At 47.7% G+C, this 14656-nt stretch overlaps 1 protein-coding gene across 1 annotated transcript in view; it reads right to left on the reverse strand.

Moving 5' to 3' along the window:
- The window catches only part of SELENBP1 (selenium binding protein 1), a 149625-nt gene that overhangs the window by 81527 nt on the left and 53442 nt on the right, over window positions 1-14656 (reverse strand). The window contains 1 exon segment of the mRNA XM_068122506.2: window positions 4351-4463. Coding sequence (XP_067978607.2) covers window positions 4351-4463 — 113 coding nt within the window.

The following is a 14656-nucleotide window of genomic DNA, read 5'->3' on the forward strand; positions in this document are numbered from 1 at the left end:
GATGGGGCGAGGTTGGCCCAGGGAAACGTCGCACAGGAGAACTGTGCCTGTATCCTCGAAGGGGACGTCGGCTAACCGCAGGCCTGTGTCGGCTATCCGGAGGGCTTGCACCGTGGGGTCAGCGGTCTGGTCGGCCGCCATGCGGGCGAAGTCCACACCCAGGTGGACGGCGTTCGTGCCGGACCAGGAGAGGCAATCGGCCACAGCATTGTCCTTGCCCACGACGTGCCGGATGTCCGTCGTAAATTCGGACATGGCGGAGAGGTGGCGCTGCTGGCGGGCCGACCACGGCTCCGTAACCTTGGCCATGGCGAAGACCAGGGGTTTGTGGTCTACAAACGCCATGAACGGGCGGCCCTCCAAAAGATGGCGGAAGTGGCGAACAGCCAGGTAAAGGCCGAGGAGCTCGCGGTCGAAAGCGCTATACTTGCGCTCGTTCGGGTGAAGCTGTCGGCTGAAGAAGGCCAGCGGTTGCCAAGCCCCGTTCACCCACTGTTCATGCACGGCGCCCACCGCGTAGTCGGAAGCGTCCGTGGTGAGGGCGATGGGTGCGTCGAGCGCCGGGTGCGCCAGCATGGTCGCGTTGGCGAGGGCCAGCTTAGCGCCCGTGAACGCCTCGTCCATCTCTTTGGTCCAGGCGATGTCGTGCTTGGCCGGCTTGCCCCGGAGGGCTTCGTACAGGGGGCGCATGAGTTGGGCGGCGCGAGGCACGAACCGGTGGTAGAAATTTATCATTCCCAAAAATTCCTGTCGGGTCTTGATGGAGCGGGGGCGTGGGAAACTTGTGACTGCCTCCACCTTGGTCGGCAGCGGAACGGCCCCGCGCTTCGTGATGCGGTGCCCCAGGAAGTCGATGGCCGTTACGCCAAACTGGCATTTCGCCAGGTTGATGATGAGGCCATGCTGGCCGAGGCGCTCAAAAAGCGTGCGCAGGTGGATGAGGTGCTCCGCCCGGGAAGTGCTGGCGATGAGAATGTCATCCAAGTAGACGAAAAGGAAGGTGAGGTCACGCAGCACGCTGTGCATCAGCCGTTGGAAGGCCTGGGCCGCGTTCTTAAGGCCGAACGGCATGCGAAGAAACTCGAAGAGGCCAAAAGGTGTAAATACCACCGTCTTCGGCACGTCGGCCGGCCACCTGGGGGTGGCCCCGAATGAGGTCGACCTTGGAAAAGATCACCCGCCCCGCCAAACCGGCAGAAAAGTCCTGTATATGTGGTATCTATGTGGTATCGGGTACCGGTCGGGGGTGGTGGCGTCATTGAGGCGGCGGTAATCGCCGCATGGTCGCCATCCGCCACCCGGTTTGGGCACGATGTGCAGGGGCGAGGCCCACGCGCTAATCGACGCCGCACAATGCCCAATCGCTCCAGCGCGTCGAATTCCGCCTTCGCCACGGCGAGTTTGGCCGGGTCGAGGCGACGAGCCCTGGCGTAGACCGGTGGACCTGTGGTCGGGATGTGGTGCTCGACGCCGTGTTTGACGGCGACGGCCGAAAACGTCGGCTGTGTGAGGGCGGAAACTCGGCGAGTAGGCGGGTGAAATCGTCCGCGGCCGGGAGAGCGCAGGCTAGCTTGGTTGGTGCGGAGCCGCTCAATGAGCAAGCGAGCGAGCTGAAGGTCTCCGCGTTGATGAGCCGACGCCGTTTGACGTCGACCAAAAGCCCATGCGCGCAAAGAAAATCTGCACCCAGCAAGGCCATGGGTACGTTCGCCGTGATGAAGTCCCACCTGAAGCGCTGGCCCCCGAAGCAGAATGCGACGCTGCGTGAACCGAAGGTACGGATGGAGGAGCCGTTTGCGGCGACCAAGGCGGGGCCGCAAAGCGTGGCCTGTTTGTCCTGCACCGAGGCGGGTATCACGCTCAGCTGAGCGCCGGTGTCGCACAAAAAACGCCGCCCGGATGCTGTGTCTGTAATAAACAGAAGGCTGGCTGAATGGCCGACGCTCATGGCAGGCAGCGAGCGCCGGCCTGGTCGTTTCCCGACCTGCCGAAAGTGCACGGTGGGCGGCACGTTCTGGCCTTCTGCCCGAACCTGGCGTGGTAGTAGCACATGGTCCGCTCTGGTGGAGGCTCCGGCGGTCGCGTCGGGTTCGGTCGACGGGGCGTCGCGGCGGCCGCCGCCGCCAGTGGCGCTAACTCGGCTGGTGGTGGCGCCGATCGTGGCGTGGGCGTTGCCTCGGTCGGCCCAGGGTTCCAGGCAGCCGTTCCGACGTGTCGCTTGGCCGAGAAAAATTTATCGGCCTCCTTGGCCAGGGCGCGAGGGTCCGTGATGGGTGAATTAGCCAAAGCTAATCATACCTGCCCGGGTAGCTGCCGGAGGAACAGCTCGCGGAAGAGGAAATCTGGGCTGTGGTCGCCGAGTAGAGCAAGCATGTGGTCCATGCGTTCGGATGGACGGGCCTCACCCAGCTCCGGGAGGTCGAGCAGTTATCGCACGCGTTCGGTCTCCGTGAGTCCAAACGCACCGAGGAGTAGGCCTTTGAGTGCACCGTATTTGTCGGCATTCGGCGGGTTCTGTAAGAAGCTCAGGACCCGGGCGGCAGTGGAGGCATTGAGCGCGGAGACCACATGGTGGTAGCGTGTCGTGTCCTCCATAATGTTCCGCAGGGCGAATTGAGTATCTGCTTGGGCGAACCAGACGGCTGCGTGCGATTCCCAAAAGCCAGGGAGCTTCAAAGCTACAGATGACTCCATCGCTGTGTTCTTGAAAAGGGGTCACCAATTGTGGAGCTATGCTCTCACGATAAAGCCGGACAAAATGGACGACACCAGGAACGAAGTTTCACTGAGCTATTTATTTCTAGCTCAACTCAAAAGCACCGAATCACCCGATCGAACGGGCGGCCATTTATAAGTCACGTTCAACCCACAAAAGCCACGCCTATCAGGCGGGGCGTGGTATGCAAATAGGTAAGCCACGCCTCTCAACGGGGCGTGGTATGCAAGTCAAGTGTTCGCCCGGGAAAGGCAAGTCTGGACACGTCCGGGCGAGTCCGGACAAGTAACCGCTCGCCGGTTGCGTCATCGGCCGGTGCAAGGTGATTGTGTATGCTTCCGGTAACCGCTACAATACTCCATTTACAGGTGCTTCTGGGTTGCTGCCTGCTCCTTGGTGATTTGTGTTATTTCTCCTGAATGGGTATGTCCTGGGTCCTTCGTTGCGGAGCTGATTTATGGAGAATATGGTTTGACCAGCATGCAAGACGCCACAATGACAGCCCCATACAAGTCTACGAGTACCCGGAAAGATACTCATACTACACGCGCTGAGCGGAGCAGGTTTCTCTCTGTCTCATCTTCTCATTTCTCTGTCCCATGTTTCCTCAAACAAAACAGCTAAGGTGCAAGTATTAAGTCGACGTTGTTTCCGAGGACACGTTATCTGTAATTTATTTATTTTTCATTTGTTACTAAATGTGATCGCCACTGTGCAGCCATGTTCTTCTTCCTCCACATTTTCTCCCTGTTTCTCCCATAAATAAATTATTGCCATTTTGATGAATCCTGAATAATACTTAGGAAAATTGGCTTTTCAATCCATTCGATGAGCAGATTGGGTTCGCGCTATACCGCAACAAAAGCGGCTCGCAGACGGGCTCACTCAGATAATCTTGCCGACAGATTTGCAGCGGTCGTGTGCTGATATGCCGATTCATGCTAAATGAACCCGGCGGAAGTGGAGATGTTTTTGTCCCATACCCGCTGGCCAGCATGACTGTAGTTGAGGATGCGCCCATTACAATATCATGTGCAATCTCAAGGGGTTGGCAGGATAAACCCATTTCAAGCAGCAAAATGACATGGGTTCATACTACAGAGTCACAATTGGAAAAACATGAATTTTGTTGTGAAATAAGTAGAATTAAATTGTTACATTAAATTTTTCTGTTTCCACCAATAATTAAATTATTCGGAAAGGTTGACTTACAACAGTGGTTTGATCAAACTACAAAAAAAAATAGGTAATATTTTTACTTAATTTAAAATTGGGTAATGTTTAATATCAACAAACTACAAAATATTTTTGGTGTTTGGCATTACCTTGTCAAGGAAAATGCAATTGCCATACTGTTGTGTATCATATGCCAAAGATTATGGTGGATTACTTCTTTCATCAAGTGGCCATACATGTACATCTCAGAGTGCAAAAAAGGGGATAAGGTTTTACCCCTCTTCCCACCCTCCCGTCCATACCCCTCGTCCATGGATGCCACATACATTCCTTTTTAAAACTTCCTTTTCTTTTTCCCCATTTTCCTCCCCAACTCCTTAACCCTCCAATGTATTTCTTCCAATCAAATATTTTTCTTATAGCAATTCGTAGATTCAAAAGTGAGGGTGACAGAGTACCTGTGAGTAAGATGGCGAGCCTGGTTTGACATCTACTGTCGCCAGGTAATCAGGCTTGTCAATCCCTGTGTTCCTATAAATGCAAGGCAGGTATATGATCTCTTCCTTTGGACCTTTGGACAAGAAACAGGCAGCCAGAATAAAATACATAAGGCAGAGTGAAATCAAAGTTCTCACTTCAACTTTAGTACAAAATGGTAAAAATGTTTAATATAAATAAAAAAAATAGAAAGATATTTTTTACTTCACGTTTAATTTTTTCTGTCTACCTTGCTTTCTGTTGACCACCGTATTCAAAAGACTCTGCCTCCTTACCCAGTTCTTGCTAATTTTTGCTCTCGTTAAACCCATGCCTGAAAACCTTTCCCTTTTACAACTATTGGGGACACCTCCATTCTTCGATACATTAATAAATGAGCACACTTTAACCCATTCTTCTTTTTTAAATGGCAGGATGCTGTGCCATTGGATGCACCAATTGATCAGAGAAGGGTTTCAAAATGTATGGCTTCCCTGCAGATAATTTAGGAAAGGAAAAAAAATTGGGAAAATAAATTATTAATTGGAGATGGAAACCGACATCAGGGTCATTACTGTGCCAGGTAAGTTGTAGTCCTGTGTGTGTACATTTATGTGTAGTGCTCTAATCATATTGTAGTTGACATTTGGGTGTAACTCGTAAAAAGACAAATAATCATCATCAAAACATGTATAAATAATTGATGACAAAGCAAGAACATCTTGCCAAAATTCCCTGGCAAAGAAAACATGTAACTTGTGCGTCTGCAACATAAATTTGTTTATTTATTCGCAATAGTGTCATTGCAGCAAAGGACTTGTGTGACTCCATGGGCCTCACCCAATCAGTGAAGTTTCTGACCCGGATTTCTCCCAATAACGTGTCTTCCCTTCTGGACTTGATAATGATGAATTTTCCGACAAATGTCTCCTGTTCCTCTTCTGCTCCAATTGGTTCATCTGATCATGCGCTTGTGAGAGTCAACATCACTCTGGCTATTGTCAGAAAGCTACCTCAGCACTGTAGACTCTGGCAGTTTACTCAAGCTGATTGGCAGTGACGCAAGCAGCCCTCTCATGCATAGACTAGTCCTTCATCCCCCTCCCCGCTCTCCTGATACTATTATCCTTCCAGACAAGCTTGCTTTCCCTTCAGTACAGATTTATACCATCTCATTCGCCAGTTTAAATAGTTTATGTTTTGTATCCCACTGATAGGCCGAATCTGTATCCAGACCTCAACAAAAATTTACAGTGCCGACAGAAAGTCTACACCCCTTTCAAATTTTTCACCTTTTGTTGCCTTATAGCCTGGAATTAAAATGCATTAAATCAGACTTTTTCACCTTTATTTATACATAGTAAACCACAACTTCCAAGTGAAAAACAAATTCTTCAAATTTCAGAAAATTAATTTAAAATACAAAACTAGATTATCTTGGTTGGATAAGTGTTCACCCCCCTTATAATAGTATGAAGATTATAATAGTATAAAGAGAAGTGTATTCAAAGTGTACTGAAATCTTCAAAATTGTTATTGGTGTGTGGACATTCGAATTGATACACCTTCGTCAAAAGCAATTGTAAATTAGCTCAGGTGTAACCAATCACCTTCAAAATCACACTCCAAGTTAATTGGCCTCCACCTGTATTAAATTTTAGTGATTCTGATTATTTCAGAATAAAATCAGCTGTTCCTGTATGTTTCCTCTACTGGGTAGTGCATTTCACAGCAAAGACTCAACCATTAGCACCAATAAGCTTTCAAAAGACCTCCGGGCTAATGTTGTGGAAAGGCACAGATCAGGGAATGGGTATTAAAATATTCCAAAGGCCTTGAATATCCCTTGGAGCACAGTCAAGACAATCATTAAAAAGTGGAAGGTGTATGGTACCAACAAGACCCTGCCTAGATCAAGACATCCCTCTAAACTGAATGACCAAGCAAGGAGGAGACTGATCAGAGAGGCCACCAAGAGGCCAATGGCAACTTTGAAAGTGCTACAGGCATTTAGGGCAAAGACTGGTCACTGTGTGCATATGACAACAATATCCCAAGCACTCCACACGTCTGGCCTGCACGGCAGGGTGGCAAGAAGGAAGCCATTACGTTTTAAGTATGCAAAAAAACAATCTCTGGAGATTCTGAAGGCATGTCACAAAAAAGTTTTTTGGTCTGATGAAAGCAGAGTGGAACCTTTTGGCCGAAATGCAAAACGTTCGTTACGTTTGGCACAAACCCAACACAGCACATCACCCAACGAACACCGTCTGTACTGTGAAGCATGGCGGTGGCAGCATCATGTAATGGGGATGTTTCTCATCAGCAGGGACTGGGGCATTTGTCAGGATAGAATGGAAAATGGATGGAGCAAAATACAGAAAATTCCTCAAGGAAAAACTGTTGCTCTCTGCAAGAAATCTGAAATTGGGATGGAATTTCACGTTTCAGCATGACAACGACCCGTAGCACACAGCCAAAGCTACACTGGAGTGGCTAAGGAACAAAAAGATAAATGTCCTTAAGTGGCCCAGTCAGAGCCCCGACCTAAATACAATCAAAAATCTGTGGCATGACTTGAAGATTGCTGTCCATTAATGCTCCCCATGCAGGTTGACTGAGCTTGAACAGTTTTGTACAGAAGAATGCACACACAGTCACGTGAAAAAGTAAGTACACCCCATGTAAAGTTTTGACTTTTTCAACATATTTCAACATACAGCTATTTGATCTTCATTTCAACAATATTGATAGATAAAGGTGATATAATATAACAAATATCATGAAACATTTACATTTTGTAGTCCATTGTATAATTTAAATGAACATGAATGCAAATTTCGCATGTGGAAAAAGTAAGTACACCCCGACATTCATCACTACTTCAAATACCTAAAATTAGAATCAGGTGCACCAGCTCAGGTGCAAATGATTAGAGCATCGTCAGAGAGGATTTTGGAGGAACCTGTCTTATTTAAACCTCAGACATTTAGTTTGGTTTTCTCTTTGTTGTTGAATTGTGCGGCGTCACCATGCCTAGATCAAAAGAGCTCTCTGAGGCCTTCAGAAAGAAGGTTATAGATGCCTACGAGTCTGGGAAGGGATTTAAAAATATCTCCAAACAATTTGAAATCAATCATTCGACTGTCCGGAAGATCATCTACAAGTGGAGAAGATTCCAAACAACTGCCAACTTGTTCAGGCCGGGCCGCCCCAGCAAGTTCAGCCCGAGAGCAGACCGCAAGATGCTGAAAGAAGTCTCTAAGAACCCCAGAATGTCATCACTGTCAGATGTCAGAACATCATTATATCAACCGAAGGTGGACCTTGCAACATGACAATGACCCTAAACATACCTACAGGTAGCTCTTGCCACTGTTGATGTCAAAGTGCACGAGTCTACCATTAGAAAGAGGCTGCACAAATTTGATCTACATGGGAGGTGTGCCAGGAGGAAACCTTTGCTGTCCAGAAAGAACATCAGGGCAAGACGAAAGTTTGCAAATGAAGACCTAGGCAAAGACCAGCACTTCTGGAACAATGTGCTCTGCACAGATGAGTCAAAGGTAGAGCTATTTGGCCACAGTACCAGAAGACATGTTTTGCGAAAACCAAAGACAGCATTTTACCACAAGAACCTGATACCAACTGTAAAGCATGGTGGTGGAAATATTATGATTTGGGGCAGCTTTGCTGCATCAGGGCCTGGGCAGCTCACCATCATATAATCCACTATGAATTCTTCATTGTACCAGAGGGTGCTTGAGGATAATGTGAGGCCATCTGTCGGAGAGTTGAAGGTCAACCGAAGGTGGACCTTGCAACATGACAATGACCCTAAACATACCAGTAAATCCACCCAAGGAATGCCTGAAAAGTAAGAAATGGAATGTTCTGGAATGGTCAAGTCAAAGCCAAGATCTAAATTCCATCGAGATGTTGTGGGGGGGCGGGGGGGGGGGGAGGGAGATTTGAAACGAGCTGTGCATGCAAGAAACCCCTCAAACATCGCACAGCTGAAATAATTCTGCATGGAGGAGTGGGCAAAAATTTCTCCCAGTCGATGTCAGAGACTGGTAGACAGTTATAAGAAACGCCTACTTGAGGTTGTTTCTGCCAAAGGGGGCAATACCACCTATTAGAGCCAAGGGTGTACTTACTTTTTCCACATGCGAAATTTGTATTTATGTTTATTTACATTATACAATGGACTACAAAATGTAAATGTTTCATGATATTTGTTATATTATATCACCTTTATCTATCAATATTGTTGAAATGAAGATCAAATAGCTGAATGTTGAAATATGTTGAAAAAGTCAAAACTTTACATGGGGTGTACTTACTTTTTCACGTGACTGTATATTGTCCAATCAAGGTGTGCAAAGTTGGTAGAGACCTATCCCGATAGACTCACAGCTGTAATTGCTGTCAAAGGTGCTTCCACCAAGTATCAACTCTGGTGAGCTGGACACTTATCCAACCAGGATAAAGCTAGTTTTGTATTTTTAATTAATTTTCTGAAATTTGTAGAATTTGTTTTTCACTTGGAAGTTGTGGGTTACGATGTGTAAATAAAAGTGAAAAAAGGCTGATTTAATGCAATTTAATTCCAGGTTATAAGGCAACAAAAGGTGAAAATTTTGAAAGGGGGTGTAGACTTTCTATAGGCAGTGTAATTAGTTGGTTCTTAGCACCTACCCAAGTCATCCACCAAGTTTCGTCTGAATCCATCCATAACTTTTTGAGATATCATGCTATGTGTCATTTTTGGCTCCATCTTTCAATCGTAAAGAATAAAATAAAAATAAAAACCACGATCAAAATGGTTTTGGAATAATTTTTCTAGACCTTGAAAAAGCCTTTGACAGCATTGATCATGTTTTTTTGTGGCGTGTTCTGGAAGCATGTGGCTGTGGGGTTAATTTTAGAGCCTTCATATCTCTATTGTACACTGACATCTCTTGTGTAATTAAGGTAAACAATAAACTCGTTTCCCCCATGCAGGTTCAAAGAGGGATACGGCAGGGTTGTCCAGTCTCAGGATTGCTTTTTGCGTTGGCAATGGAGCCATTACTTTGTAAGCTCAGGGGGAATATCTCTGGCTTGACGTGTTTCCCAAGGAGTCCACCACTGACTATATCAGCGTATGCAGATGATGTGTGCGTCATAATCAGAAGCAAACAGGATATTGATGCTCTTGTTAAATCCTTGAGAATCTTTTTCCAGGCTTCTTCCCTGAAAGATAATTGGAGGAAAAGCAAAGCTATTTGGGTGCCTTACCTTAATAGTTGCCTCCCTGTCTCGACACATCCACCTCCTCTTCCGGAAAACTTAGAATGGAAGGCAGATGGTATCGACTACCTTGGTGTGTCGACTACCTTGTTCGACTACCTTGTATCTACTAGTATCGACTACCTTGGTAAAGAATGACTTAAATAATTTAAAAGTTCTCGGATCCACATCCGGATCCAGATCTTCCTCAAAAATATCATTAACTCGTCCTCGTCACAAACCCAACCTGACCACCAAATTTCGTCCGAATCCATCAATAACTTTTTGAGATATTGTGCTTATATATATATATATATATATATATAATCAACGAACATAACAGCGTGACGAGCGCTGTCCCGATCTCCTGTGGACCGAAGTCCTAGACCAAAGCGTCACCTCCGACCCAAAGGGTCTTCTGGAGGCTTCAGCCCAGCCACTCTGTCAACAGACAGAGATTTATTCATTGGTCCCCATTGGCTAAACATCAAGCAGAGCCGCCAATCCAGATTTCGGGCTTATTAACCCTCGTCAGGACGGCATACTGCAAAAAATCTAACCAATGAGGACCAAAATCGTCTATTACGATGATCAAGGCACCTCCTAGCTTTAATGGTGAGCACCAGCCACGAATTATGTCTCACACGGTAAATACCGCATAACCCGCAAGGAACCAACAGCCTGCCTGAATAAATCTCTGTCTGTTGACAGAGTGGCCAGGCTGAAGCCTTCAGAAGACCCTTTGGGTCGGAGGTGACGCTTTGGTCTAGGACTTCAGTCCACAGGAGATCGGGACAGCGCTCGTCACGCTGTTATGTTCGTTGATTATTATCCCCGCCGATCGCACCGCACCCCCTGGTTTTGGTTTGCACTGGTGGGAACGATGGTCTGTGTGGCAGACAGGCTGTTGGTTCCTTGCGGGTTATGCGGTATTTACCGTGTGAGACATAATTCGTGGCTGGTGCTCACCATTAAAGCTAGGAGGTGCCTTGATCATATATATATATATATATATATATATATATATATATATATATATATATATAAGCACAATATCTCAAAAAGTTATTGATGGATTCGGACGAAATTTGGTGGTCAGGTTGGGTTTGTGACAAGGACGAGTTAATTATATATATATATATATATATATATATATATATATATATATATATATATATATATATATATATATATACTTTTGGACCCGATCTCTCAATGGTGAAGATGACAAACAATTCTTGTATCCTGATCCAGATTTTCACCAAAATCAAATCAATTCGTCCTTGTCGCACATTCAAACTGTCCACCAAGTTTTGTCCGAATCTGTCCAAACCCTTGGAGATATCCTGCTCAAAGACAGGCAAACAGACATTGTGAAAACATAACCTCCAACCATGGAGGTAATTATGATACCAATCCTCTCGCCCATGGTCGACAGAATATTGTGGTGAAGCAATTCATCCCATTTGTTCTCCTCCCCAAAGGGAAGCCCTTGATCTCACTCCAACTCCCATCCCCTCCCAGATTCCCACCACATGTAATAAATACTTATAGTCAGAAAAGCTAAGCATGTGGTGCACCACCGGTCATCACTGCATGAGCTTGTCGTCTGGATCTTCAAACATTTTCTGACACGTCATACAAAGTATACGGCTTTTCCCCACCTCCAGGATGGTTTGCTGTCTCACTTCTATTCTGCCGTTGGTATTTCCTCCTTTCCATTTTGACGCATTCCATTCTGCTCTTGCTCCTCCATGAGCCTCGACCATGTATACAAAAAGGCATTTTGATTGATGACTTCACGACAGCGAAAAAAAAACATTTCACAAATGTTTCATTGAATTTTTTAACTTTTGAAAATAAGAGGCAGGACAAGAAACGTGCTTTTGCACAGTCTCATCAGGTCTGGTCTAAGTCTCGATTTAAAAATAAATGAGGCACACAGATGCAGTTTGATATTCGTGGCAAGCTGTGACAGCATCTTGGATGTTCAGCTAATCATCGCTGGGTTTATGTAGTTCATATTTTATACCTTCTCAATCCTCATTCATGCTATTCCTCGTTTTGATGATTTATTGAGCCATACAGGGCAGAAGCTGTGTTTAAATGCAGAAATTCCTCGAAGGAAGGCGCACGCCACGTCCCATATCACGATCACGACACACCCAATGTTCTATGTCATGGCAAGTTTCGCTACCCATTCCACCATGCTTGTGCATTTCATATTGCACTCCATATTGATTTATTGAGCTACTAGCAGGGTTACCCAAGATTGCCCGGTATATTTTTTGTGGGGGTCTGAAACACTTCCCGACACCCACTAAGGAATGGATGGGGTCTGCTTCCCTACACCCACTAAGGAATGGATGGGGTCTGCTTCCCTACACCCACTAAGGAATGGATGGGGTCTGCTTCCCTACACCCACTAAGGAATGGATGGGGTCTGCTTCCCTACACCCACTAAGGGATGGATGGGGTCTGCTTCCCTACACCCACTAAGGAATGGATGGTGTCTGCTTCCCTACACCCACTAAGGGATGGATGGGGTCTGCTTCCCTACACCCACTAAGGAATGGATGGGGTCTGCTTCCCTACACCCACTAAGGAATGGATGGGGCCTGCTTCCCTACACCCACTAAGGAATGGATGGGGCCTGCTTCCCTACACCCACTAAGGAATGGATGGGCTCTGCTTCCCTACACCCACTAAGGGATGGATGGGGCCTGCTTCCCTACACCCACTAAGGGATGGATGGGGTCTGCTTCCCTACACCCACTAAGGGATGGATGGGGTCTGCTTCCCTACACCCACTAAGGAATGGATGGGGCCTGCTTCCCTACACCCACTAAGGGATGGATGGGGCCTGCTTCCCTACACCCACTAAGGGATGGATGGGGCCTGCTTCCCTACACCCACTAAGGAATGGATGGGGTCTGCTTCCCTACACCCACTAAGGAATGGATGGGGCCTGCTTCCCTACACCCACTAAGGAATGGATGGGGTCTGCTTCCCTACACCCACTAAGGAATGGATGGGGTCTGCTTCCCTACACCCACTAAGGAATGGATGGGGTCTGCTTCCCTACACCCACTAAGGGATGGATGGGGTCTGCTTCCCTACACCCACTAAGGGATGGATGGGGTCTGCTTCCCTACACCCACTAAGGGATGGATGGGGTCTGCTTCCCTCCACCCACTAAGGAATGGATGGGGTCTGCTTCCCTACACCCACTAAGGGATGGATGGGGTCTGCTTCCCTACACCCACTAAGGAATGGATGGGGTCTGCTTCCCTACACCCACTAAGGGATGGATGGGGTCTGCTTCCCGACACCCACTAAGGGATGGATGGGGTCTGCTTCCCTACACCCACTAAGGAATGGATGGGGTCTGCTTCCCTACACCCACTAAGGGATGGATGGGGTCTGCTTCCCTACACCCACTAAGGAATGGATGGGGTCTGCTTCCCTACACCCACTAAGGGATGGATGGGGTCTGCTTCCCTACACCCACTAAGGGATGGATGGGGCCTGCTTCCCTACACCCACTAAGGAATGGATGGGGTCTGCTTCCCTACACCCACTAAGGAATGGATGGGGTCTGCTTCCCGACACCCACTAAGGAATGGATGGGGTCTGCTTCCCGACACCCACTAAGGAATGGATGGGGTCTGCTTCCCGACACCCACTAAGGAATGGATGGGGTCTGCTTCCCTACACCCACTAAGGAATGGATGGGGTCTGCTTCCCTACACCCACTAAGAGATGGATGGGGTCTGCTTCCCTACACCCACTAAGGGATGGATGGGGTCTGCTTCCCTACACCCACTAAGGAATGGATGGGGCCTGCTTCCCTACACCCACTAAGGAATGGATGGGCTCTGCTTCCCTACACCCACTAAGGAATGGATGGGCTCTGCTTCCCTACACCCACTAAGGAATGGATGGGGCCTGCTTCCCTACACCCACTAAGGAATGGATGGGCTCTGCTTCCCTACACCCACTAAGGAATGGATGGGCTCTGCTTCCCTACACCCACTAAGGAATGGATGGGGCCTGCTTCCCTACACCCACTAAGGAATGGATGGGCTCTGCTTCCCTACACCCACTAAGGAATGGATGGGCTCTGCTTCCCTACACCCACTAAGGAATGGATGGGCTCTGCTTCCCTACACCCACTAAGGAATGGATGGGCTCTGCTTCCCTACACCCACTAAGGAATGGATGGGCTCTGCTTCCCTACACCCACTAAGGAATGGATGGGCTCTGCTTCCCTACACCCACTAAGGAATGGATGGGGCCTGCTTCCCTACACCCACTAAGGAATGGATGGGCTCTGCTTCCCTACACCCACTAAGGAATGGATGGGCTCTGCTTCCCTACACCCACTAAGGAATGGATGGGGCCTGCTTCCCTACACCCACTAAGGAATGGATGGGCTCTGCTTCCCTACACCCACTAAGGAATGGATGGGCTCTGCTTCCCTACACCCACTAAGGAATGGATGGGCTCTGCTTCCCTACACCCACTAAGGAATGGATGGGCTCTGCTTCCCTACACCCACTAAGGAATGGATGGGCTCTGCTTCCCTACACCCACTAAGGAATGGATGGGCTCTGCTTCCCTACACCCACGAGAGCTATTAAAAGGGAAAAAATCCAACTAGTTTTTTTTTTCTTCAAAATGTAGTCTTTTTTTGCCTAAAACATTCCCCGGAACTCACTGATGAACGTCTAAAAGTTTCACGAAGATCCGTTGCACCATCTCTGAGAAAAATGGCGACACACACACACAGACAAACGGACTTATAGATACAGGAATAATGTATCATTGGCGCACCATGCACTCCACACCCCGTGTTATGACGCACTCCATACACTTCCAAACCCTCTCACAAATTCAGTGGTGCACAGTGTTTTGTTACCTCCACCACCAAAGGTGGTTGGAAGTTGTGTTTTCACCCGCTGTTTGTCGGTCTGTTTTGCTGTCTTTCTCTGGGAGCAGATTCAGATGAAG

This window comes from Myxine glutinosa, chromosome 7 (assembly GCF_964187855.1).
Source record: "Myxine glutinosa chromosome 7, kmMyxGlut1.1, whole genome shotgun sequence".
In the NCBI taxonomy this organism is placed as follows: domain Eukaryota; kingdom Metazoa; phylum Chordata; class Myxini; order Myxiniformes; family Myxinidae; genus Myxine; species Myxine glutinosa.